Genomic DNA, 26,816 nt, shown 5'->3' on the forward strand with positions numbered 1-26,816 from the left:
TTTCTTTCTTTTTTTTTTTCACATTCTTTTGTGGTACATATATTTATGTGTCATCTTTCCTCTCAGTCCTTTCTTATCTTACATTGTGGTTTGGAAAATACACACTTCTTTTTTCTCACATTATTTGATTTCCTATCCATTAACTTAACTATTCTTTTATTTCTTTGCTGAGTCATTATTGGCACATATTGTCAAATTTGTGATACTTTAGATTTTTGTAGGATTAGATCATGCCAGCTGTAAATTGCAGCTATGATTATGAAATAACTAAAACTAATTGAATGTGATTGGTTGGTCCATTTGTTCTTAAGTTCATTTAGTTGTATTTGCTATATTTATCAGCAATCCAGGGTTTTTCTCATTTTAGAACTATTAAAACATTTACTGAACATAACTGTGCATGCATATGTATTTAACTACTATAGTTGTACTTATTTCATCATGTGCAGGAAAGGAGCTGTATTCACTGTCCCATCTCCATATATACTTATACCCAACTCTTCCTTATAGTTGTAAATACTTCTTGCATGGACTACTTTCTTATTTAGATTATTCTAGGCTTCTGTGTTTCTGTGAGGAAAGCTGTTCTTCTTAATATCTCTTGCACAATTGGTCCTCTTCATCTTTCTTCTGTATGTGTTTGTGTGTGTGTGTATCTTTACAGTGGCGGCTCATAAAAAATTGGTGGGGGTGCATGATAATTTCAAATTATAATTCTAATGAGGCCGTGCTGTAGGCAGTTTCATTTGAATCACAAATGTTACGTTTTGTACCTCATAGGCTTGTAATGTAAAATTTATGTGTTGCCAAAGTTATGAGAAACATTTATCAAGTTGTTAAGTAGAATATGTAATGATGAAGTAAGCAAGATGCTGAAACTAAGCTTTGGTTGTCACGTAGGGTGCTAAAACTATCTAGTATTCACGAATCATGGACATAATGCTTTATTTGTTTAACTAATACAGAGGGCAAATGACAGACACACTCAATTTAGGGTGCTGCGCAGGGCTGAACTGACTCCAGCCCTGCTACAGCCCAGCTGGTGCTGTGCCAATCCTGGAAGAAATGTTTTACTCTGTAATTGATTTATCAAATCTGGTAGTATATTGTGTTAGAAAATGAAAGAAAAAATGAAAAAATACTGAATGGAATATAAAAGTATAATATTATTTATTTGTATAAAATTAACTATATGAATAAATCACTCATCTGCCTAGCAAGGCTGAGACAGGGAGGTCTTCAGCCCACCAGCCCTTATGAATCAGCTGCCCCTGTATCTTTACATGAATGAGTCAAGCTTTTTATGTCCCAGTCTTTTAAAACCAAATTATTTCTTTTTTTAGATTTATGTACATTGTTTACACTCACCATGTCCTATGCTAATGTACTCCACTTGTGTATTGTTCTGTTTGGAAAAGTGTATTCATGAAGGTTCTCTTCTTCCCTCTCTTGTTAAGTTTCTTGTTGAGTCCTCTTAATGTTGGGTTTTCTGATTGACAAATTTTCTGTATCTTTTTTTTTATCTTTTCTTTTTTTAGACTGTACATCATAATCATATCTCCTCTTTTTCATCTTTCTAGTTTAGTAACTGTAACTTTTATGTCTGTGTGTTCATGCGTATCATGACTGACATGTGATGGTAGAGATCTTATTGTGATCTCTAGCACAAATTATGAGGACTGCAGTGTCTCTTTCTTGTAGAGTAGTGAGTGCCACAATTTTCTGTTATGTACTTCATTAGGAAAGAATTTAATGTAAGGAAGATAAGGAATAGAATATTTTACTTATATGATTGTGTCGGCCTCAGCCATGCAGTGTGATGAGTCCTGTGAACACTATGAGCCATGCATCCCCACTTGCCCCATGGAGACCTGCGACACTCTCCTGGATCCTGCTGCTCCTCTCTGCACCCAGGATGCCTGTGTGGAAGGTAAGTGTCTGTCCTTCTTTTGTCTTACTCTGTGGCATACTTTATGCTCAGTATTGGAAAGATGAAGTAACAAGACAATAATGTCTACCCTTTCTTAGCAGTGGACTTGCTCATCTCTCTCTTCACATGTTGTGTTGTGTTAATAAAACTCCAAGAAACTGAAATGATGGAGAGAGTGCATAATATTCACAGTGATTTTAGACTTTTATCTGTTATAACTTTTAGTAAATCATGGTCCTTTTTTTTTTTTTCTTAGATGCAGCATGCTAGACTTTTATCCACCTGTTGCCATCCCATCAGGGAGTGAGACTATAAACAGGCTTAGTGTAGCAGAGGAGGACAAGGAAGACAAATGAGCAAATTAGGGATGTACAATTCAGTTCAGGTGATCTGAGAGGTGAAAGGAAAAGGAAGATGGTTATTGAAGGTTGTATGAAAGCCACAGTGGATTTGTTAGGTCTAATGTCAGAGTGGATGTGAATTTAGAGAAAGAAATGAATGTACTAGTATGTGAAAAAAGTATGTGGATAAGGTTGAATGGAAGCCATAAAAGAAAAAGTGAATAAGGTTGCCTAGTTCTGATGTCTGACAAATCATGACATTGTGTGACTTGGTATATGTGGTGAAATGCAAGGAATGTTTATACTGCTTTATTGTGGCCATTCCTTGGAAGAAGTTACTAGGAACAGGCATAAGATACAAATTTGGATGAAATCTTAATTAAATTTTTTCATACTTGCTATTCATGTTTCATCCTGATGTAGGCTATACATTTTATGTAATTTTACTGGAACTGTTTTATATACATTGCAGTAAGATGTGGAATATAGGAAATAATTTACATTCACAAAACATTTATTCCAACATGGTGTTCAGTATTTCATTCTATATTAAGGGAATCCTTGATGTTTCTTAATAGAAAGTGGATACTGCCTGTCTTAGAGTGGTTTCCTTGCAGGATGTGCCCGAGACGTGTGTCCCCCGAGCCAGGTGCACAAGAGTGCCACGGACTTGGATTGTGTTCCTAAGGCTGACTGTGAAAAGAAGTGCATGGAAGTGGATGGAGAAGTGTTTATGGAGGGTGACATCATCTCTCAGGATGATTGCCACACTTGGTGAGTTATATGAGTGGCCATCTTACGGAGAAATGGCGGTCTTCCTATCAAGCATCTATGGCTTTCAGAATTAGATTTCACAATGTTGCTAAAGATATTCTAGCTAGAGTTTTGAAGTGATGGCCATTTTGAGCTAGTATTTATTGTGATAAAGAATATACCTATGATAAAAAAAAATAGTGTGTGCAGTGGGTGAAGAATGAAAGATAAAGATCAGTGATCCAAGCTATTGAAATGAGTTACTTGGGAAATGCCTGCAGTGTGAGGAGAATGTTGTCCTAAATGCAGATAGGTGCATTTGGTAAGATACCCACCACACCTTGACATCAACTAGACTAGCATTGTTTGTTTACTGTCATTATTTAGTCACTGTTAACCTCCTGCCATCCTGCAGCACATGTTCAAGAAAGAAGAAGATATGCAGAGGAACACCATGCACCACCACCACCACCTCTACCACACCTGGTCCCATCCCCTCCCCTACCTCCACAATCAGCTCCACCTACATACCTGGTCGTGTGACAACACCTCTTGTCACCACACCTGGCCCTGAGGAGGAGGAGTTCTGTAGGAATGGCTGGACAGAGTGGCTTAGTGATGACAAACCAATCATATTCAGGAAGAATTCTGATGTAGAACCTGTGCCTGAAAGAATATGGAAGGTGAAATTTTTTAATTTTTCATATGAATTACAGTGTTTGGGTTTATTCAGGGACTTGGATATATTTACTTAATTGCATTCATTTTGATGTAGTCCTGAAGACAGGTTCTTGTTGCATTTGCATGTATATATGCTTTTATCAAATTTAATTTTAAATTCATGAATCTTATGTTCATCACACCTTTTCCTTTTCTTTAAACTAATTTTCATTTCTCAGTAGCAGTCCTTAGTCACCTTGTTTTAATTCCTTTGCCACTTTAAACTTTGTAATTTATTCACCCATTTTTCTCCATTTTCAGTGAGGAAACCTATTCACTCCTGTTTCTTCTCACATAGTATTTGTCTTTTGTTTATGTCCTCTCTTCAAGATTTCAAGTTTTTCTCCTGCTTCTTTGTTTTCATTGTGATATTACAACAATCTCATATTCTCATTTTTCTTTTATCATGTCATGAACACAATTAATTTATTATCTTGCAGCAAAATAGGGTATGAATAGCTGCTATTTTGAAGATGATGGTATAAAAAATAAAAAAAACCACAACAGCTTGGTTAAATGTCAAATGATGAACAATTGAATATGAAGAGTTTGAGAGATTTATTATCAAGGTGGGTGTGCTCATGCCTCAGTTCAGTCAAGTGTGCAACATATCACCATTTACTTAAATGTAACATTTCTTCTTCAGAGCAAGAGTAGTCAAGGATTCTGCTCCCAGAGTCAAATGGTGGACATTAGGTGCCGTGCTATTGGGACGCACCGGCCACACACTGACCAGCCAGGTGTGACTTGCCTGCTCAATGAAGGACTCTTCTGCGAGGGGAGAGATGATGCCATGGCTGAAGATGCCTGCTGGAACTATGAGGTGGCTTTCCTATGTGACTGCAGTGAGTAATCTTATCTTTTACTTTGATGGTAAATTTAAAGGAAGCCTTAGACTTGCAACATTCCATTACTCTGTGTGTGAAATATTCAGATTGTGAAAATTTCAAGATATTGCTGTAGTGTACATTTTAGTCTTGGTCCCCAACTCTTTATATGCGTAGAAGTATATGATTTTTGGTGCACTATGTTCATCCATGCAGACTATTGTGAAATTATATTTTAGTGCCTAAATAGTCCATGATCACCATTAAAACAGAGTGCATCAAGCCAGAAATTATCTCTGGTGTACTTGTATTTTATTCCCTGTAAAGATATGTCTGTTTGAAATACTAATACAATGGCATACTAAGTCACATTTTTGCTGAATTCCTCACTTAGTTTAGTAGGCAACACCAGGCTTATGTGAGATGTCCATTTGTTCACAAACATTGGGGCTAATTATTTGCAATAATGAAATAATAATCTACATATCATGTTGAGATACCACTTAGACAGAGATAAGCCATACTAGCTGTCTTGCCTCATTATAGAAATAAAAATAGAAATAGGATTCATTATCTTCTGACTTAGTTTCATTAAGTTACCCACTGCAATGCATGATGCAGCATTCCTTCAAACCAGCTTCAGAGTGTGCAACTATGCCAGCTCTATACCTGACATATTCAAAAATATAATTTTGCTCATTGCCAAGCACATATTTCATTGCAATAGTTTTACAAGGATACTTACAACCAATATCTCTTTTCCATCTCATAGGTCTCTCAACTGTTCAGCCACCAATCCCAACCACCCCTGCCACACCAGCCACTCCTCCTCCAGCTGTGATGCCTTCTGTGTGAGTTATGGAGTAACTTGTCCAATTGAATCCCTTTATCTGTTCATTTTTTCCAGTAGTATTATGTTCCTGGAGTAGCTGTATGCTGTCAGGATAAATACTTCTGCACAACAAGACATGGGTAATGTGGAGCTACAGAGGTTTAGTGGAAAATTTGTGATAATTAGTTGCACAATAAAACCTTGATATAATGAACCCTGGTATAGGGAACACTGGATACAACCCCCTTAAATCTAATGAACAAGCCATCCATTTCACAAATTCAAAATTAACATAAGCATGAGAAATTTTCTAATGTAGTTTGGAAGTTGCTAAAGGCTGTTACTTGTTAGGCCACTTAGAGAGCATTTAATGATCATCACAATTTAGTGAGCTGATTGGATTTAATGATGCAATGCTGCATTATGTACAAGAGGAGTGAGGTACTTAAGGCCACCAGTTTTCCTGCATTTAATAATCAAGATGGCAGCAAAGCAATCCTACAAATCTAGATAAAAAAAATCAGATCTCAATTTCAAGATCTAACTCCCCTCGTGATTTCTGGCATCTAGCCAAAAATATCTCCAATAACTTTGCTTCTTCTTCTTTCCCTCCTCTACTTCAACCAGATGGCACCACTGCTATCACATCTATTTCTAAAGCTGAACTCTTTGCTCAAACCTTTGCTAAAAACGCTACCTTGGACGATTCTGGGCTTGTTCCTCCCTCTCCTCCACCCTCTGACTACTTCATGCCACCTATTAAAATTCTTTGCAATGATGTTTTCCATGCCCTCGCTGGCCTAAACCCTCGGAAGGCTTATGGACCTGATGGGGTCCCTCCTATTGTTCTCCGAAACTGTGTCTCCGTGCTTGCACCTTGCCTAGTCAAACTCTTTCAGCTCTGTCTGTCAACATCTACCTTTCCTTCTTGCTGGAAGTTTGCCTACATTCAACCTGTTCCTAAAAAGGATGACCGTTCTAATCCCTCAAACTACCGTCCTATTGCTTTAATTTCCTGCCTATCTAAAGTTTTTGAATCTATCCTCAACAGGAAGATTCTTAAACATCTATCACTTCACAACCTTCTATCTGATCGCCAGTATGGGTTCCGTCAAGGCCGCTCTACTGGTGATCTTCTGGCTTTCCTTACTGAGTCTTGATCATCCTCTTTTAGAGATTTTGGTGAAACTTTTGCTGTTGCCTTGGACATATCAAAAGCTTTTGATAGAGTCTGGCACAAAGCTTTGATTTCCAAACTACCCTCCTACGGTTTCTATCCTTCTCTCTGTAACTTCATCTCAAGTTTCCTTTCTGACCGTTCTATTGCTGCTGTGGTAGACGGTCACTGTTCTTCTCCTAAATCTTTTAACAGTGGTGTTCCTCAGGTTCTGTCTGTCACCCACTCTCTTCTTATTATTCATTAATGATCTTCTAAACCAAACTTCTTGTCCTGTCCACTCCTACACTGATGATACCACCCTGCACTTTTCCATGTCTTTTCATAGACATCCAACTCTTCAGGAGGTAAACATATCATGCAGGGAAGCCACAGAATGCCTGACTTCTATCTTTCTAAAACTTCTGATTGGGGCAGAGCAAACTTGGTATTGTTCAATGCCTCAAAAACTCAATTCCTCCATCTATCAACTCGACACAACCTTCCAGACAACTATCCCCTCTTCTTCAATGACACTCAACTGTCCCCCTCTTCTACACTGAACATCCTCAGTTTGTCCTTTACTTATAATCTGAACTGGAAACTTCACATCTCATCTCTAGCTAAAACAGCTTCTATGAAGTTAGGTGTTCTGAGACGTCTCCGCCAGTTTTTCTCACCCCCCCCAGCTGCTAACTCTGTACAAGGGCCTTATCCGTCCATGTATGGAGTATGCTTCACATGTCTGGGGGGGTTCTGCTCATACTGCTCTTCTAGACAGGGTGGAATCAAAAGCTTTTCGTCTCATCAACTCCTCTCTAACTGACTGTCTTCAGCCTCTCTCTCACCGCCGCAATGTTGCATATCTAGCTGTCTTCTACCGCTGTTGGCATGCTAACTGCTCTTCTGATCTTGCTAGCTGCATGCCTCCCCTCCTTCTGCGTCCTCGCTGCACAAGACTTTCTTCTTTCTCTCACCCCTATTCTGTCCACCTCTCTAATGCAAGAGTTAACCAGTATTCTCAATCATTCATCCCTTTCTCTGGTAAACTCTGGAACTCCCTGCCTGCTTCTGTATTTCCACCTTCCTATGACTATTCCTTCAAGAGGGAGGTTTCAAGACACTTATCCACCAATTTTTGACCACTGCTTTGATCCTTTTATGGGACTGGCATTTCAGTGGGCATTTTTTTTATTAGATTTTTGTTGCCCTTGGCCAGTGTCCTTCATACATAAAAAAAAAAAAAAATTCAGAGAATAGTTTTAGATTAGTGAGACAGTAAGAGCTAAAAGAAATTATTATGGTAATGGTGGAAAATTTGATGAATATGAATGAGTTGTTGGCTGAAGAGCTATTGAATATGGAAGGGGATTATTGTGGTGGAATTTTACAAGACTGTAAGATGTGGATTAACTTTACATCAGGAATGGCATTTAAGGAAACAAGTCCAAATTCTTGCCACCAGCTTAGGATTTGGATCTGGCATCTCTCACTGTGAGCCAAGTGTGCTAACCATTACACCACTGGACCATATAAGTATGCACTATAGTACTAAATCATATGCAAATGCAAAAAAAGATGCTGAAATTGCACATGCAACCATACTGAAAAAGGGTAATGCAAAGGTAATGGGGGCATTAAGGGATGGTGTGCATCCTAGTGCTTAATATACACTGGCTAGGCACTTTTGAAAGTATGGTATGGCTCCAGACATCTTGTATAACTAAATACATTTTAAATGTTACTTTACTAATTTTATTTATTTTTTCATTTTTTTGTTTATTTATTTATTTTTTATTTATTTATCTATTTATTTATTTTTAATTAATTAATTAATTAATTAATTAATTAATTAATTAATTAATTTATTTATTTATTGAGAGAGAGAGAGAGAGAGAGAGAGAGAGAGAGAGAGAGAGAGAGAGAGAGAGAGAGAGAGAGAGAGAGAGAGAGAGAGAGAATGATTTACTGAATTTCAGTCTGGAAAGTGGAACATGGGCAGTAAGTGAAGTTTCTTAGCACCAATGCAGTGGAACTGATCTTCCTAAGACTAGCTTTGGGTGTAAGAAAAATAAGATATGGTATTTGTAATGTATTACCTCCCTATGGTTACAGATATAATGTAAATTGAGGTCTTGTGCATTAGCCTGAAATGATTATTGTGTCCTCCAGACCACCTGTTACTGAGGAGCTTGAAGAACCCTACACCTGTGAGGATGAGGGCTGGAGTGAGTGGTATAACCTCCACTCTCCTGACTCCAATGGAGAATTTGAGTCTCTCTCAGAAATTCGCAAGGCAAGTTTTATTGATTGCATTGTGGCTATTTGGCAGTACCTGAGCTCTCTTCCATGAGGTTTTGGCAAAGTGATTTTATGTGCATACTGCATTGAAAGTACTACATTTTTCAGCTTCTTAAATTTTAAAGCATATTTTCATGCTTTTCATTCCTAAAGCATTTTCTAAGTGATCTTAAGTTAATTAATAGAGATATTTCTTGGAGTTGGGAAATTGGATTTACAGGCACATTATGAGGTAGGCATTATAAACATTAGAGTTGAGTCCTTGTACACATATTGTTAATTGAATCTACTTTAATTTAATTTAAAGAGACCCATGCAGAATATGTGAAAGTAACTTTCTAAATAAATTAACTGTAGTGTAGAGACCAGAGGTATAAAAGACCCAAATATTATTGTTACCTAATGATCATTATGGCATTGTACCTTACAGCACCATGTCAGGGGGTCCATTCTCAGCAAGGGTGCCTCTCATGTTTAAATTTGTCCTGCTTTCAGATAATTTTCTCATTATTTGTATGACACTCCCAAGGGAGGTGCATGACAATAGTTTAAGTTCTACATTATAAGGGGCTGCCTCATTCTTATAACTATTTCCTACTGCACATAGACATACTCACTGTGTCCAGACCACTACATCTCTGAAGTGGAGTGTCGTCCAGTACGAGGTGGAGAAGTGGAGCCTATATTCACTTGCAACAAGCGTGGTGCCATGTGCAGGAATAATGGTGAGTTTTTTCCTCAGAATCACTACATATGATAATAATGTATATCATAGATATTAAAAAGAGATACAGTATACAAGTCAAAAGCTGATGGAGCATTAAGCAGGATAAAAGAAAGAGATAAATGTGATATATGTAAAATATATATGAAAATGCAATTAGTATGTTAACAATTCAAACTTTTAGCAAAAAAAAAAAAAAATAATGTTATAAAGAACAATGGCTAGATGAAGAGCTAGGGAACTGTAATTCACTACTGACCACATTGCATGTAGTGCAGTTAGGTGTACTAAGAACATGAAAACCAATGTATAAAATATCTGATATATATTTCCATGAGTGAAGATAATCAATTTTATGATGGCCTTAAAGAAAAGAAAATAATGGGATAAGAATGAGTTTTTAATACTGTAATTGGATTGGAGTATATGTAGGGAGACTATTTGTAAACTATTAAATGCAGAATACCATGGGTGAAAAAATGTGAAAGGTAATTTAAAGGACTTAAAGAAACAAGGTGGGAGATAATTAAAAGAACTTTAAGAAACAAGAGCTATGAGTATGAAAGTAATTTTTTTGTTGTAACTGCCATTTTAGAATTGCTATAGTGGAAAAAATTAAGAATATAGTGTATTCATAGTTTAAAAGAAATCAGCAGCAAGGGAATGTAGGAGTATAGGAAGCTAGAAGCTGTAAAGAGACATTTTTATGACAGTCTTAAGCAATTATTTATTTTCTGGTTGTCAAGAAGGAAAAGAATACAGAATTTATATGTGAAGTTTATTCTGAAATTTACTAATCTAGCACACTAATGTAGCTTTATGAAATGTTTAATTAAGCTGTGAACAATTAGAAATTTGTTTTCTCTACAGGGGATATTCAGTACTGCCAAGACTATGAGGTGCGTGTTTTCTGTCAGTGTGAATGTCAGGATGGCCTTGGTATGGAGAACTACGTAATTCCCAATGAACAGATCACTGCCTCCTCCCAGAAGACACCAGATGACAAGGCCCATGCTGCACGGCTCAATGCAGACTGGGCCTGGACTGCTGAGGGAGACAGCAAACCTGAGGGGGAGTCACTGCTATCAGAGTGGCTTCAGATTGACCTTGGTGAAGTAAAAGAGGTGACTGGTGTGGTGACTCAAGGACACCCACATTATAACCAGTATGTTAAGAATTTTGTTGTCCAGTTCTCAGAAACAGGACTAACATGGGAGGATGTTATGGAACCAGAAGATGCTTATGCCAAACAATTCCAAGGGAACACAGACTCATCAACACCAGTGACAAACCTGTTCCCTGAGCCAGTGTTTGCACGCTATGTCAGGATTGTTCCCACTGATTTCCATACAGCTATTTCTCTCAGGGTGGAACTCAAAGGCTGTGATATTAAGGAAGTGACAACAACTCCCCCAACAGTTACTCCACCCTTGGAAGGTGTGTGCATTGATGGCTGGACAGAGTGGATGAATACACACACACCAGGCCCAGGAGACTGGGATGATAGAGATGACCTTGATACACTGACTGAGAAGTATACATTCTGTGCTCCACACATGATTGTGGATTCAGAGTGCCAGGCAGTAGGTCACGTCTCACTGCCTGACCAGTATAGTATTGTTTGCAATGTAAATAATGGTCTCCAGTGCAATGATGATCTCCAAGGACCAGACCATTGTTATGACTATGAGATAAGATTCTTCTGTGACTGTTCACTTAGCACAACTCCCTCACTAGTAGTGACTGAAGAGATCACTACTACCCCAGTGACTGCTCCACCTATACCTCCATATCAGGAAACTTGCTCTTATTCTTCTCCACAGATCAAGGAGCATGAAGAAGACTGTCGTAAGTTTTATGAGTGTGCACCAGCACTCACTGGGCTCAAATATGTAGAGAAAGAGTGTGGCCCTGGCACATTCTTCAATCCAAGGCACTCTGTTTGTGATTTTGAATACAATGTCATCCGCATAAAGCCAGAATGTAAACAGCGTGTAACACCACCACATGTAGTTGCCACCACAACCCCAGAACCATGCATTGGAGACTTTTGGACAGAGTGGTTCAATGTCTCCCATCCAGCCATTGATGGTGGTGACTTTGAAACCTTTGAAAATATCCGTAGAGCAGGATTGGATATTTGTGATAATGAGTACATCACAGATGTGCAGTGCCACTTTATGAAGGTGCAAGGTTCCAGATCCCTTAGCAAAGGCCACCGTAAGGGCCATAGCAAGGGCCGTAGCAAGGGCCGTAGCAAGGGAGGCCGCAAGGGCTACAAGGGTGGGGGTCACCTTGATAGACTTACATATGGACGTGCAGACTTCAGCCAGAGCAAAGACCGCTTTGTACAGTGTTCCATCACATCAGGCCTCAGCTGCCCCAGTTCTCAATGTGAAGATTATGCCATCAGAGTCAGATGCTCCTGTGGTGAGTGTTGTAATTTTTTGTTCTTTTTTGCATTGTGTCATGAAATGTTGTAGAACTTCTTCATACAGTTAACTAATAGAAAAATTTACTTTCATAAAAAAAAGATCATTGTCTAATAGAAAGTTTTGAACTAGTACTGTTGCAAAAAGTAGTAATATTCTAGCAAGCTGAAATATGAGTAATGGGTAATAACAGGATATCAGTTTCAAAATAACAAAACAAAATTATGTGAATAGCAGCTGTGCATAGTTTTTACATATTCATTTTCCATAGCATATCTCCTCTATAGACATTTTTCCCTATGCTTGTTATGTAATGCCCTCCTTGGATGCTTCACATAAACACTGAAAAATTTATCTGAAAATGGGATAAATTTGCCATGAGAGGCCTCAACAGGGGTAAAGCCCTTAACAGGACCTTAGACATCAGGACCATAAAAATCATCAGGCTGCAAGATAGTGCTTAGGGTCTTTGTGCCCTTAGTCACTACATGGCTTCTTCTCTCCACTTATATAATATCTTGGTATTTCATTATCCACAGACTAGAAACACAGTCTTCTTTCACAGCAAGCATTTTCAGAGAATATTGGACATTCCCTGCCCAGACATGCATAGGCATATCATTTCAAAACTATACCATCATGTTACTTAGCAACAATTATTACTAAGCTACCAATATAATGCTTTCCTTGGGCATTTGTAAACATTAAAAAAATGCTTTGAAGGTGGAATAGATTCACCACAAGAAGCTTGCAGTTGAGGATTGAAAGGGTAAAACAAAGCACAGCACTCTAAATGTTAGGACTGTAATGATCATCAAGTCCCAGGATGATTTTTGGAGTCTGTAGCTTCCCCAGTCATTACAGTGATATCTGTTTTCATTATATGTATTGCCTCCTTCATAAAAACATCATATGTCTCTCTTCACCTACTAATGTACACAAACCTTACTTTGGTCTTGTATATTCCACTTTCATTTTTTCACATATTTATGCTTCATCTGTATCTTTGTGATTTTCTTCCATCTGTTCCTTAATTCCCTACAAAGTCTGGGATGAAGTTTCTTACTTGTTCATTCAAACAGAGGCCACCAGAACCACCCCTGCTGTCCCTGTCACCACCCAACCCCCAGAAAGACCCTTCACAACACCAGCTGTCCCAACAACCACGCCAGAAGTTGTCTCAGGTGAGTCATGATTTTTCCTCAATGTAATTTTCACCATCTTTACCACCATAATTGCCTTCCTTGTAATCATCATCATCTGTTTATTTATATACCAGGCTGGCAATCCCACATAGGATGGTCCAGACAAGGCACCACACATTCACACATACATCATTCAAACTCTTAGCACCATCAATCCCTGGTGGAAAGGGAAAGTCTCATGGCCCTCCATACTATACCCCAAAAGGATGAGCACAGAACAGCTGCTGTTGGGCTGTCCAACAGCATCCATTGGTCTACCCCTGCAGCTTCATGAGACTGTCCTCTACCTGACACCTACTCCATTCCTGAGACTACAGCAGATGCTGGGTACTTGTGGAGTGCCCCACACCATAACTGAGCCCATATCCCAATGGGTCCCTCCTAGGGGCCCAAAAACTTCATCATTTTCATTCACTCCTCACTGTTTCTCTCTATTCACCTCCAACATTTGCTGCATAGTCATTCCTCTCTCATTTAGTGCTCTTTTCACACAGTTCACCCTCTTTAGGTATGGCCTTTCTCTTAACTTTTCACTGTGTACATTTGACCACATTATTCTCATTATTGGTTTACTGTCGAGCTTTCTCTCCGCATGCTCAAAATATTGATTTGTACAGCACTTTAATTAATATTTCTTGAAGTTTGAACTCATTCATCATTAGTTTTATTATCAGCTTGAAAGACATGTTTCAGGTTCATAAATGTTAAATCTAGTTATTGTATAGCTATTTATACCACTAAATAGTTGCATGTATCTTTTTACCAAATCTCTTATTTATGAAATACTCCCTTGCAACTTCAAGCTCATTTTTGTTCCATCTATTTGCTTACATTGTATATTCTACATTGAATGACATGCTTTACCTCATCCATCTTATCTTTCCTCTTCACATGGAGAAACCAGTACAATTTTCTGTTGATGTATACAATTTTGCATTTTATTTTCGGCCTAAAATGTGTCAGACTAGCTTAATTCAGTGTTGTAGGTGGAGAAATGTGACCATACTTTGAAGTAGGAACAGAATGCTAGTAGTTCTATCTCCTGTTTATGAGTGCATTGTTAATGTTTTGTGGCTTGCTCAAAGAGATCATCAAAAATTTAAGCCACACCATGAGGGTTGATAAAGGCAAGGTATAGAAAGATTAGCGTAAATAAAAATAGATTGATAAAGAAGTCTTTAAAACTTCAAATTATGTAACCATAAAGGATCACACTTTATGCTTTTGAGGTACATACTTAACTGTTCATATGCAGGAAGACCTGAAAAAGATGTCATCCACTGATGATTTTAATCCACAATTCAGACTTAAAAGATTATGGTTTCTTATGCTAAGTAAACTTTATAATGATAACCCTAAAATCAAAAGACAGAGGGACACCTAGTCTGAATTTACTAAATATTTCTTAGTTTCCAACACCAAGAAAAACCTAACAGAGTATGAATTATGTGATAATAGGACATTGTCTTCTGTGCAGTGTAATAGCAAGTTTTTTTTTTTTTCTTTTTTTTTTTTGCATTAAGTCAGGTTTGGGGTCAGTAAGATAGGTAATTTAATTTCAGTATTCATCTTAAGGGATGAGTAGTGCTTTTCTTATTGGATATTACTGACAGGAAATGGCAGGTTACCAGTGGTGTCATTCAGACTGCTTGTTACTTACTGTATTTGATTGCTCATAAAATGCATGGGCTCATAAGATGCACCCAGTTTTGGCAGACATTGAAATGAAAGAAAACAATGAATGAGCAGATTTAAGCTCTGAATATGAAGTGAAGGATTTCACCTGACATTTGAAGACTCACATGCATTTAGATCATTATTAGATCCCAATATTTTGCATTTAAAAACTTTAATATTTGCTAGTAGCCTACGTACCAATCATGTTATGATATGTAAACATATACCTGGCATATGGTGTCAATAGTGACTGAGAGACTACAGGGGTAATAAATTTTGTTCATAAGAATGTTAAAAGATAGGTGCAATTTTAATTGTATGAAAGTGCATCTTACCTCAAGGAGTAACGGCATCATACTGTAAAGAATGCAGTGAAGCTTGCCTGTTTCACTGAGTTCAGCATGTAACCGACCATGTGTTTGTTTTGGTGCATACAGTGCGTGGTGCATGGTCACTTAGGCAAATTCTTCTTGACTGGTGTCATTCTATGTGAATTGCCGGTAAGTATGACCTATTATATATTGTTACCTTGAAAGAAAGAGTTGATTTGTGGTTTAGTACCAATCATCACTTTGTTTACATGTGTGAAGATGTCTGGGGTTTGATTTTAGAGCCTCTGTTGCCATAGACTTACCACCAACCACTGCCTCAGTGCTGAACCTTGGCCTCATAGGATGTAGTCTCATTTCCTGAGACTTTATTTTGGAGAAAAGGTGCATCTTATGAGCCATCAAATATGGTAGTTTACAATTTATTGATGAATGTGAAGCATTAAATAACTTGCTCCTTGTAAAAAAATAAAATAAAAAAATACAATTTGATGTGTTGAGTTCAAATTGGGAGTCTGTACAGTGCAAACTGTGGTAAAGAGTGTCTGTGCTACCTCTGAACAAAAGAAGTAAGCAGCATTTTCTTCCCCAGAGTGTCCTCAGGGTCAGGTGTATGTTCCCAATGCAATTCCCTGCATGCGTGTTTGTGCCTACTACCGGTACTTCCTCAGACAGAATGGCATTTGTCAGGTATGTAGCAGTGGCTGTAGATATGTCAATTGATGAAAGTTGTAGAGTGCATTAGTGTACATGTATGTGTGCACATAAGAGAGTTACTGTTTTAAACAAAGAGCAATATAAGCATCATAATTAAAGCAAGTCTTTTCTGTCAGCATGATGGAGAATATGCACCAGCCTGCTTGGAACCAAGGAAGCGTCAGGTGTGTCCACCCCACCAATACCTGCGGGACAAGGACACGTGTGTTGCTATTCAAGACTGCAACTGCCGCCTCCGTAATGGACAGGCTGCCCCGGTACAGATTCCTTTTTTTCTCTTGTTTTGATTTGGCCTCTGGTTTACCATTTCATTTCAGTATTTTTATTTCATGATTATTTCTTATGAGGTAATGAAGAGGTTCTTTTTTTCATGGTGTTTTCATACAATTAAAGGTTTTAAGACATATCATGATTTTAATTACTTGATTGTTTGTAATATTAATTTACACTTGCTTAGCCGGGCCGACCCATTCCTGTGGATCATTGTGAGGTGTGTCAGTGTGTCAACAACTTACTGATGTGTGACAAATCAGCCTGCATTACTACTACTGAATCTGTCTACACTGTGACTAGTGAGGTAAGTCTTTTATCTTTCTTTGTAAATGTTATACTCAGATTCATGACATTACCACAACCATTTTATGTGTTGTTGAAATAATTATGCTTTGAATATGTTGAAATAATTATCCTTTGACTAGAAAGTAGAAAGAATAAATGCAAAACAGAAAGAATTAAGGATTATATTAATACTTTTACAAGAGAAAAAACCTGGAGGAGGACTGCATTGCAGATGCAAGGAGATTTACCTGTTTGCTGACTGAAAAGCAAGAAAGTAAAGATATGAAAATAAAACACTATTCACTTCTTGATATCCCTTGAATTTTAAAGGCTGAAGCCAAAAGAAATATGAAAGTAAAAAGACACTGTTATAAGGTTTCTTATTAAAGAGAATGAAAACCTAGATATTTAGAGAAAATAAATGATACATAGTTAGCTAGTCCATAAGAGTTGTAACAATGAAAAATTTGGTGATGGTAAGAAAACAACTTTGTGATAGAATGTGAGAGACAGATGTCATGTAAAAGAGGAAATATGATGATAAGACAAATGGCTTGAAGACATCTTTTCCTTTTTGTTCCAAGTTTGAAGAAACCTACAAGGTTCCTGTGGCTTAGCTTTAAAATATTCTTTTAACTAAACTTGTTTTTTATTTTCTGAAGATTTACATTTAAGAAATGGCATTCCTAGTTTCTAATTGCCTCCAATTGAAAGTGTTTTGTTCTCTTGCCCTCAGCCTCAGTTCATTTGTAAGCACTGGAGTTCATGGGTGAGTTTGTCCGTACCCAGTGAAGGGAATGAACAGGAGCTGATTGCTGACTTGGAGGAAACATATCCCAAAAAGTGTCGTGAATATGGCAGAATACAGTGCAGAGTGCAAGGCAGTAAGTATTAAGTTTGGCAGAAAATATGATCTCTATTTCTGATGGTTTAATTTGAATGAAATTAACTTAAGAATATGTATTTATTTTCTCATAAGGTCATAACAGATAATTAGCAGGAATAAGAGTAAAGAATTTGAAAATTGATCTATAAAGAAGAAAAAAAGCAAATGCTATTTTTATGTTTCTCAAGTGTTACTTTGAGTATACATGTTAAAGAAAATTGTCTAAAAAAATTAATCATGATTATTTCATTAGTTTGCAGACTCCAATACAATAATGTAGTCATCATAGTGGTTGTAGGCTGACATTATCAAATAAGATTTTCTCAGTTCTATTTTTTCATCAGAGTGGTGAGGATGAGCATAGAGGAATACTCTTGTTTAAGAATTGTTATTCTAAGCAGATAATTTAGTGGCAGTTCTGTATTTTCAATAGACAGTTCAGTGAATCCAAATCATATGATCATGTGAAATTAAAAATTGCACTACAGTGGGGTCTGTGACAGCATACAGCTTGTGTATTGTATGAAATGAATAATTAACTGAATTATTAAGAAAGCAGTCATTCAAATAGCTAACAAAACTTCCATTTAAGAACTCCTTCCTTGCTTTTTGAGTGCCATGTAAGTTGATACTCACCCACCCATGCATGCCAACACCACTAACCATGAACTATCACGATATACAGCTGGTGTCCCTCCAGTAGACTCAGTGCCACATTTCTTATAAGCTTTGGTGTTTTTGTGGCATTTTTTTGTATACCTCACCATTCCCTATCCTGGCCATGGACCATTATCAGAAGACTTGAGTTTGTTGTTTCAAATAAACAAATCACAATGTGAACAACTAAATGATATTAAATAGATGTTGTCATGGATCCCACTGCATATCATTATAGCTGATTTTGGGAATTAACATTTATTCTGCTACTCCAGGTCATGAGTCCATTGCTGAAGCAGGTCAAGTAGCCACCTGTGATCTACAGAGAGGCCTTGTGTGTCAGAGTTCAGAAAATCCTGAGGGTTGCAAGGTATGTGTGTTGTATATGAAGTTGACCATGAAAATAAAAAGAAATGCACTTATCATTCTTAAGGAAAAATAATGGTATATAAGAAAATGGGTGAAGAAAGGATTGATCTACTTGCAGATTTTAATCACAGCCATGCCTACTAGGGAGAACAACATGATAATGGATTGCTTTACTCCCTGGATGATGATTGCTTTTAATCTGGACTTGCACATTTTCTAGTCTAGGGAAATGGACTTAAGTACTACTGAATATTGATCCATTGGATTTTCCATACCTATGTAAATTTGAAACTTATTTATCATCTGAAATTATTGTAAATAGAAAGGCTCACACAGGAGAGGGATATAAAGTTTGTGAAAAAAGGCATTGAGAACTCTTACTGTGTTGACAGTTGATGTGTTCCAGGACTATGAGGTTCGTGTGTTCTGCATATGTAATGATGAGGACTGGGACAGCTCCTTCTTAACCATGTCAACTACAGGTGAGCTAGATTTGAATTCACAACAGGCATTTTGCACACCTGTCTTTTAATACACCATGCATTATATTTTATCTCAGAATACTTTAGATCTTCATTTGTAATACAGAGAGAGAGAGAGAGAGAGAGAGAGAGAGAGAGAGAGAGAGACTATGAAATGAATATTTATTTTACTCCAAAGATCCGAAATATTGAAAAACTTCATAGTTCTTAATGCATCACTATATTTTTTTTGTCTGACACCTTTTTCCTCATTCAAGAGTGTGTGAGAATGAAAGAAAAAACATAGGTCCCATGAACATACTTCTCAGTTTCATTTGTTCTCTCATATTCTCTCTCTCTCTCTCTCTCTCTCTCTCTCTCTCTCTCTCTCTCTCTCTCTCTCTCTCTCTCTCTCTCTCTCTCTCTCTCTCTCTCTCTCTCTCTCTCTCTCTCTCTAATGTTGTCCATAGTTTATTTTATTCTCTTTTGAAATAATGTGGTCCCTATATTATGCTGACCACATAATACAGTACAATTTTTCATTTACAGTGTAACTCATTTAAATATTTACACACACACACACACACACACACACACACACACACACACACACCAAGGTACTTAGTTTTAGTGATGTAAGTGCAAGCAAAAATTTGATATATTTGATCCACTACAATATTGATTTCCTTCATATCTTGAAAAGTATAATTTCCATGCCCATTGCTTTTGATCTATTCATTAAATGAGTAATCAAATAACTCTTACTGTATATAAATTAATTAAGCAAACAAAATACGGTACTAAAATAACAAAATTTAACACAGACTTTAGAATAAAGAGAAACAGTTTAGGTTACACTCTACTTTTCATTATTTCCTCTTACCATTGTTACTGTTATCCAGTGTTTCTTGTGGTGCTTTTTCCACAGTGCCATCCACCACCACACACTATCCTCCTCCACCACTGAATGTCACCACAGAAAGACCATCTCATGATAGTGAGTATTGGCTGTTTATGAAGGAAAAGGGTCTGTTTCCACAGGCTTGTGGACTAGCTGAGCCAGAGTCAGAGTGTGCTGAGACAGTACTTCATGAACCAATAAGGATCCCACCCATTGTAATGATCATATTTTGCTGGTTGAACCACTAAAAGGAAGGGTGAATGTTGTTTGATGATACCTTATCTATTTATTGGCTTGCCTTTCCATTGTAGCATTGTGTTTCAGAGTGTCCGGAGACCATGAGGCATGAACAGTGTGCCATGCCATGTAACAGGATCTGCATGTACTATCAGTCCATACTAAAAGAAGAGGGCTGGTGCTTGGTATGTATTTACCTAGTTGTATTTACCTAGTTGTGGTTTACGGGAGGAGTCTATGCTTGTGCTGTCCTCTTTTGATATTTACAGTTATCTAATCTCTCTTCAAAACCATGTATTGTCCTAGCATGTACTATGTCTCTTTCCAGCTCACTCCAAATTCCAATAATTCGTTGTGGAAAGCTGTTCTTTTTTATTTATTTTTGCACATTCCCTTCGTCACCTTCAGGCCAAGTTCTCTTGCACTTCAGTAATCTCACATCACCAGGTCCCTATGGTATAATTTCTCAATTCCTGGCATGATCTTGTACATAGTATATCAATGTGTGCATGTATGTGATGTACATGTGATGAGTGCAGACCGGGGATTCTTAAACTTTGTTGTTTATTGGTGCACTAAAGGTGCATCTTGGACTTTTATAGCACACCAACACTGTAGTCAGTGTAGTGCAGGCCTAATAAAATGAATGTATTTAAGAACATATACCTCTAGGAAAATTAGGAGGTGCATAGTCACAGTGAAATTGTGGACTGCAGCACACAGTTTGCAAATCACTGATGTAGACTGATTTAGACTCATTCTTATCAGCATCAATTATGACTGACCAATCTGTCACACTGCAAATACTCTTTCTGTATGTTTCTCTGATATTTAAGTATCAACAATATATTTTATTGTAGTTCTTCACAGTGGCGGCTCGTCAATAGGGACTGCGAGACTGCAGCCACCCCCCCCCCCAGTGGATTTCTAGGATTCACGAAAATAATGTTAATTTATTTATGTTTTACTATCATTCACATGGAAACACCAATTCTCATATGTTTATATGAAAAAAAAATACTGTAAAACAATGAGGAAGTACGGAAATTATTTACTATTTAATGATACGAAAGCGGGGAGAAATGGGGGGGGAGGCTTCCCGGGCGGAATGGCGAGTGGTAGTGCTGCCTGACAAGTTAACGTCAGTGTGTAGCGTATATGGTTGGTGTTAGTACGCGTCTGTTTCAACTCCCAGCCTTACAGACTGTTTTTTTTTTTTTTTTTTTTTTTTTTTTTTTTTTTTTTTTTTTTTGTAACCACGCCTACACAGTGGCTGCCAAGGCTTACCCCATGAGTTAAACCTTCTTTAGTTGGTAATGAGGAAGGCGTGGGGCTCTAGCAGTGGACACCAGAAGGCAGCAGTGGGTGAAAACAAGCAAAATAAAGAAAAGTTTGGCTGTGAGAAGGTGCTAGACAGGCAGCCATAGTGACGAGGAGGCAGGAAGATAGGTCACCACCACCACCATCACCACCACAGGGAAGTAAGGTCAGGAAGTGTTAGAATAAATTTAGGTAACTTAACGTAACTTTTTAATGAATAACTGAACAATCCACGGTTTTAACTCATTTTAACGCATCTCATCTAACCTCCAGCACAATATACCCCTGTGTCAGCCTCGTCTCATTACTAAAAGCCGTAAAATTTAACTTAATGAAAATGTAAACAATCTGGGTCGTCTCTATTAATCAGCCATTATCTATCTTATTTGTGAGTGTTTTAAACCAATACTGTCACAAAGCGGAGCCACGTGACCAAGTTTTAATATCCGCACATTAGATATACCTGCCATTACTTGGTTTAAGTTTGGCGAGGGTTTAAATGAGAGAGAAAGGTTGGTCGTCCCTTCCACTGGCCCTCCACCGCCATCTTGGATAAGGCTCCCCAGCCCCCTCCGGTTCCAATATTTTTTTTTTATTTCCTAAGTATTTTTATTTCGGCTTGTAGCTAAGATTTTATGGTTTGTAAAAATATTTTGTTGTTTTTTAAGTTATTTGAGCGTGTGTGTTGCGTGAAAAGTGGTGATTTTGGCGTTGTTTTTGTGTAAATAAGAGGGCCGTTTTCGGCGTATTTTTTTACGGTCCCAAAACAAAATTTTTATTTCAGCCTGTACTAGGTTCTTATTGGTTTTAAAAAATAGTTGGTGTTTTTTTTAGTGTGTTGCCGTCCCGCTCAGTGAAATGCGTGCACCGTACACTTGTTTTTATTCGTGTTCAACTTCCAATAATATTGAATTTTTTTTGGGTAGATTTTTTATTTGTGCTTGTAGCTAACTTTAAATGGTTTTAGAAAATAGTTCAGATTTTTTTAAGTATTTTCCGTTATGTTTAAGCCAGAATGGGTGGACATTTGAACGATTTTAAATGGGGTGAAGGTTCCAACAGTTTTCAGATACTTCTTTTTAAATATCTTTAATACTACTGCGTTTTGAAATGTGTTGTTATTTGTGGCATTAGTTAAAATGTGTGACAAGTCTGAATTTATAAAGCATTCCTGTCTAGCTGCGTTTTTTAGAGGGGTCATTTTCAAAATGAAATACGTACGTACGTAAATAACGGTCGCTGTGACGTCATCAACCCCACCCGTGACGTCATCAGAGTGGTACCTTCCCTAACTCCCTTCCAGTCCCTCCCAGTAAATATTCAGTGTTTTTTTTTTCAAGGTATTTCAAGGTGTGTGTGTGTGTGTGTGTGTGTTGCCTTATTTTTCGTTGTACAGATGGTGATGCAGTGTGTGTTGCTTTGTCTTTCGTTGTACAGATTGTTATGCAGTGTGTGTGTGTGTGTGTTTTATCTTTCGTTGTACAGATGGTGATGCAGTGTGTGTGTGTGTGTGTTGCCTTGTCTTACGTTGTACAGATGCTTATGCAGTGTGTGTGTGTGGGTGTGTGTTGCCTTGTCTTTCGTTGTACAGATGCTTATGCAGTGTGTGTGTGTGTGTGTGTGTGTGTGTGTGTGTGTGTTGCCTTGTCTTACGTTGTACAGATGCTTATGCAGTGTGTGTGTGTGTGTGTGTGTGTGTGTGTGTGTGTGTGTGTGTGTGTGTGTGTTGCCTTGTCTTTCGTTGTACAGATGCTTATGCAGTGTGTGTGTGTGTGTGTGTGTGTGTGTGTGTGTGTTGCCTTGTCTTTCGTTGTACATATGCTTATGCAGTGTGTGTGTGTGTGTGTGTGTGTGTGTGTGTGTTGCCTTGTCTTTCGTTGTACATATGATTATGCAGTGTGTGTGTGTGTGTGTGTGTGTGTGTGTGTGTGTGTGTGTGTGTGTGTGTGTGTGTTGCCTTGTCTTTCGTTGTACATATGCTTATGCAGTGTGTGTGTGTGTGTGTGTGTGTGTGTGTGTGTGTTGCCTTGTCTTTCGTTGCACATATGCTTATGCAGTGTGTGTGTGTGTGTGTGTGTGTGTGTGTGTGTGTGTGTGTGTGTGTGTGTGTGTTACCTTGTCTTTCGTTGTACATATGCTTATGCAGTGTGTGTGTGTGTGTGTGTGTGTGTGTGTGTGTGTGTGTGTGTTGCCTTGTCTTTCGTTGTACATATGCTTATGCAGTGTGTGTGTGTGTGTGTGTGTGTGTGTGTGTGTGTGTGTGTGTGTGTGTTGCCTTGTCTTTCGTTGTACATATGATTATGCAGTGTGTGTGTGTGTGTGTGTGTGTGTGTGTGTGGGTTGTCTTGTCTTTCGTTGTACATATGCTTATGCAGTGTGTGTGTGTGTGTGTGTGTGTGTGTGTGTGTGTGTGTGTGTGTTTGTGTGTGTGTGTGTGTGTTGCCTTGTCTTTCGTTGTACATATGCTTATGCAGTGTATGTGTGTGTGTGTGTGTGTGTGTGTGTGTGTTGCCTTGTCCTTCGTTGTACATATACTTATGCAGTGTGTGTGTGTGTGTGTGTGTGTGTGTGTGTGTGTGTGTGTGTGTGTGTGTGTGTTGCCTTGTCCTTCGTTGTACATATACTTATGCAGTGTGTGTGTGTGTGTGTGTGTGTGTGTGTGTGTGTGTGTGTGTGTGTGTGTGTGTGTGTGTGTGTTGCCTTGTCCTTCGTTGTACATATACTTATGCAGTGTGTGTGTGTGTGTGTGTGTGTGTGTGTGTGTGTGTGTGTGTGTGTGTGTGTGTGTGTGTGTGTGTTGCCTTGTCCTTCGTTGTACATATACTTATGCAGTGTGTGTGTGTGTGTGTGTGTGTGTGTGTGTGTGTGTGTGTGTGTGTGTGTGTGTGTTGCCTTGTCCTTCGTTGTACATATACTTATGCAGTGTGTGTGTGTGTGTGTTTGTGTGTGTGTGTGTGTGTGTGTGTGTGTGTGTGTTGCCTTGTCTTTCGTTGTACATATGCTCTCTCTCTCTCTCTCTCTCTCTCTCTCTCTCTCTCTCTCTCTCTCTCTCTCTCTCTCTCTCTCTCTCTCTCTCTCTCTCTCTCTATATATATATATATATATATATATATATATATATATATATATATATATAACCTAAATTCTGCTGTATTTGGAAAGTGGCAGTTTTGCATAATATTTGGAATAATTACATATGTACGATAACTTTACCAGAAGTACAATAATTTCAACCTGTGTAGTACGATAATATGGCCAAAACAATCTGGCTACGCTGGTGTGGACTGCGTCTAGCGCAGTCTTGTCTCAGCCGTTGTTGTTGCTCGGTGAGTGTTCTTGTGTCGGTCTTATTTTCGATCGTGTTTTTCAATTTGTCAGGGATGATTTTAAAATATTATTGATCAGTGATGGCTTGTGCTCAATCTTGATTATCATAGATGGTGTAAAATCACAGAAACATAGTATAAAATAGTATTTTTTTTTCTTTTCCCAGGTAGGCCTAGCAGTATTTTGCAAAATGGCACAAGAAACAAAGACGGTTTCTGCATTGAAAGAACTCAGTTTTTCAATTTTCAATTTATTGATCTGTTTGCACAAAACAGGAACAGGAGAATGGACTTCCTTTTCAAATAGCCTAAGCCAGCACTAAGGAAGTCAAGCATTTACTGTTAGGATAAGACCTAAAGAATTAAATAATTATCTATCTTTATAATCTATCAATCAATGGTATGTTAAACAATAACAATAAAAGCATTTAATATTTTATTTGTCTGAATGTGAGACACGAGTCTCACGAGCCGCCACTGGTTCTTCAATGTGAATATTGTGTACCTGATATCTCTCATAACTGCAGTTTTCTGTCTGTTGAAGCTGACAGGTAATCATATTGTTCATATTGTGCCTGTCTCATTAGTTTTTGTGCTGAAACAAGAAATGTTATTGTTATATCTCACAGAGTGAAGATAACTGTGCTCCAGGTTGTGTGGAGCCAAACAGGGATATGACCTGTCCACCTGGCATGTTTGGAATCAATCAGGAACACTGTGTCCAGGTGGCTGACTGCAACTGCCGCCTCTCCAATGGACAAGCTTTGCCGGTATGTGCAGATTAGGGATGATGAATTTAAACAAGAGGCAGCTGTAGCAGCCTTCGGGAGATTAGGATTCAACTCTAGGATTTGTGTGCCTATATTTCACAAAAGAATAATTGAATACTTTGATCAAAATTTGGGAAATAATAGTCAAAGTAAGAAAGCATAAAAACAGATTGTTGAGAAAATGTTTTTAACTGAAATTAGAAACACCTGACCTAGAATGGGTAAGGAAAAGCTGTAATGTGCAACAAATTAATTTGGTATGGACAGGGTATCTTAGGGGCATTTTTACCATGATCATCCCTGGATGAGGGCTTCCCTGCTGTGTCTGTTTACTGTACATAATGTTCACATCAGTTACTGACTTTTTTACCTCTCCTATGTTTCTCAGCCTGATGTAGAGTACCAGGTGAGTAAGTGTGAGCTGTGCAGATGCAAGAACAATGCTCTGCTGTGCTCTCGCATCCCAGACTGTGAGGAGCCAAGCACCAAGTCAACCACCTTAGAAGTGATCACCTTAACCACGCCCTCAACCACCTTCGAGCCAGAGAGCCAGATTGTTCTCAAGACAGTGTATGTTCCACTTGTTGATGGTCTTTTAGTCTCTAAGTGAATGGTATCATTAATGTCATATAACTCATGAGGCATCTTGGTATGATGACAGTGAACTTTAATTATAGCAGGTTTTCTTATTGCTAAAGGTATCATTTGCTGCAAAAATGCAAATATAGCTTCATTCATGCTATCAGAGTGGAAGACACTGTCAGTATCTCTCTCTCTCTCTCTCTCTCTCTCTCTCTCTCTCTCTCTCTCTCTCTCTCTCTCTCTCTCTCTCTCTCTCTCTCTCTCTGAACAGACACCTTCATCCACAATATAGATCGGTATAGAGGACAAGAACCCATAGTTCCAGAAACACTACCACTGCTGTATTGTCATCCTTGTGACAGGATTTGAGAATATCATAGGGTACTTCTTTCCACTAGACACTGGAGATGGAGACTATATTAAGCCAAGCTGTCTATAGTATTATCTTTTTGCAAGAATCTGGCCACTTGTGACAATTCAACCTGATTGGTTCTGGCATATCTCATCTCTGATGTCATGGGTTTCTCTAATTTTAATTAGTTCACTTAAAGTCTGCTGGGAAAAAAAATTGTGGAAGATAGCAGAAGTAAGCTAGTGTTGGGTGCAGTAGACTGTTTTATGCATTGTTATGAAAAAAAAAACATTTGACAGTACTCACCTATATACACTGCCCCTTGTCTGTAGTGAATATTCTGAAAGAAGGAGAATTATAAATTGACTTTAGTGATTAATAAAAGGGCACTGAGGAGCCTCCAGACACTAATATTTGGCATCCATACTGTATTCAGCTAATTTTAAGGTTTTT

At 38.1% G+C, this 26,816-nt stretch overlaps 1 protein-coding gene across 1 annotated transcript in view; it reads left to right on the forward strand.

Moving 5' to 3' along the window:
- LOC135104399 (uncharacterized) overlaps nucleotides 1–26,816 on the forward strand; it is a 127,193-nt gene that overhangs the window by 52,684 nt on the left and 47,693 nt on the right. The window contains exons 31-49 of the mRNA XM_064011800.1: nucleotides 1,808–1,930; nucleotides 2,889–3,045; nucleotides 3,440–3,707; nucleotides 4,391–4,589; nucleotides 5,344–5,422; nucleotides 8,732–8,855; nucleotides 9,468–9,585; nucleotides 10,455–12,014; nucleotides 13,099–13,200; nucleotides 15,820–15,917; nucleotides 16,061–16,201; nucleotides 16,402–16,521; nucleotides 17,239–17,386; nucleotides 18,321–18,415; nucleotides 18,821–18,896; nucleotides 19,804–19,872; nucleotides 20,101–20,198; nucleotides 25,289–25,429; nucleotides 25,818–25,999. Of these exons, the coding sequence (XP_063867870.1) occupies nucleotides 1,808–1,930; nucleotides 2,889–3,045; nucleotides 3,440–3,707; nucleotides 4,391–4,589; nucleotides 5,344–5,422; nucleotides 8,732–8,855; nucleotides 9,468–9,585; nucleotides 10,455–12,014; nucleotides 13,099–13,200; nucleotides 15,820–15,917; nucleotides 16,061–16,201; nucleotides 16,402–16,521; nucleotides 17,239–17,386; nucleotides 18,321–18,415; nucleotides 18,821–18,896; nucleotides 19,804–19,872; nucleotides 20,101–20,198; nucleotides 25,289–25,429; nucleotides 25,818–25,999 (3,898 nt within the window). The remainder of the gene's footprint in view (nucleotides 1–1,807; nucleotides 1,931–2,888; nucleotides 3,046–3,439; nucleotides 3,708–4,390; nucleotides 4,590–5,343; nucleotides 5,423–8,731; nucleotides 8,856–9,467; nucleotides 9,586–10,454; nucleotides 12,015–13,098; nucleotides 13,201–15,819; nucleotides 15,918–16,060; nucleotides 16,202–16,401; nucleotides 16,522–17,238; nucleotides 17,387–18,320; nucleotides 18,416–18,820; nucleotides 18,897–19,803; nucleotides 19,873–20,100; nucleotides 20,199–25,288; nucleotides 25,430–25,817; nucleotides 26,000–26,816) is intronic.

This window comes from Scylla paramamosain, chromosome 10, assembly GCF_035594125.1.
Source record: "Scylla paramamosain isolate STU-SP2022 chromosome 10, ASM3559412v1, whole genome shotgun sequence".
NCBI lineage: Eukaryota > Metazoa > Arthropoda > Malacostraca > Decapoda > Portunidae > Scylla > Scylla paramamosain.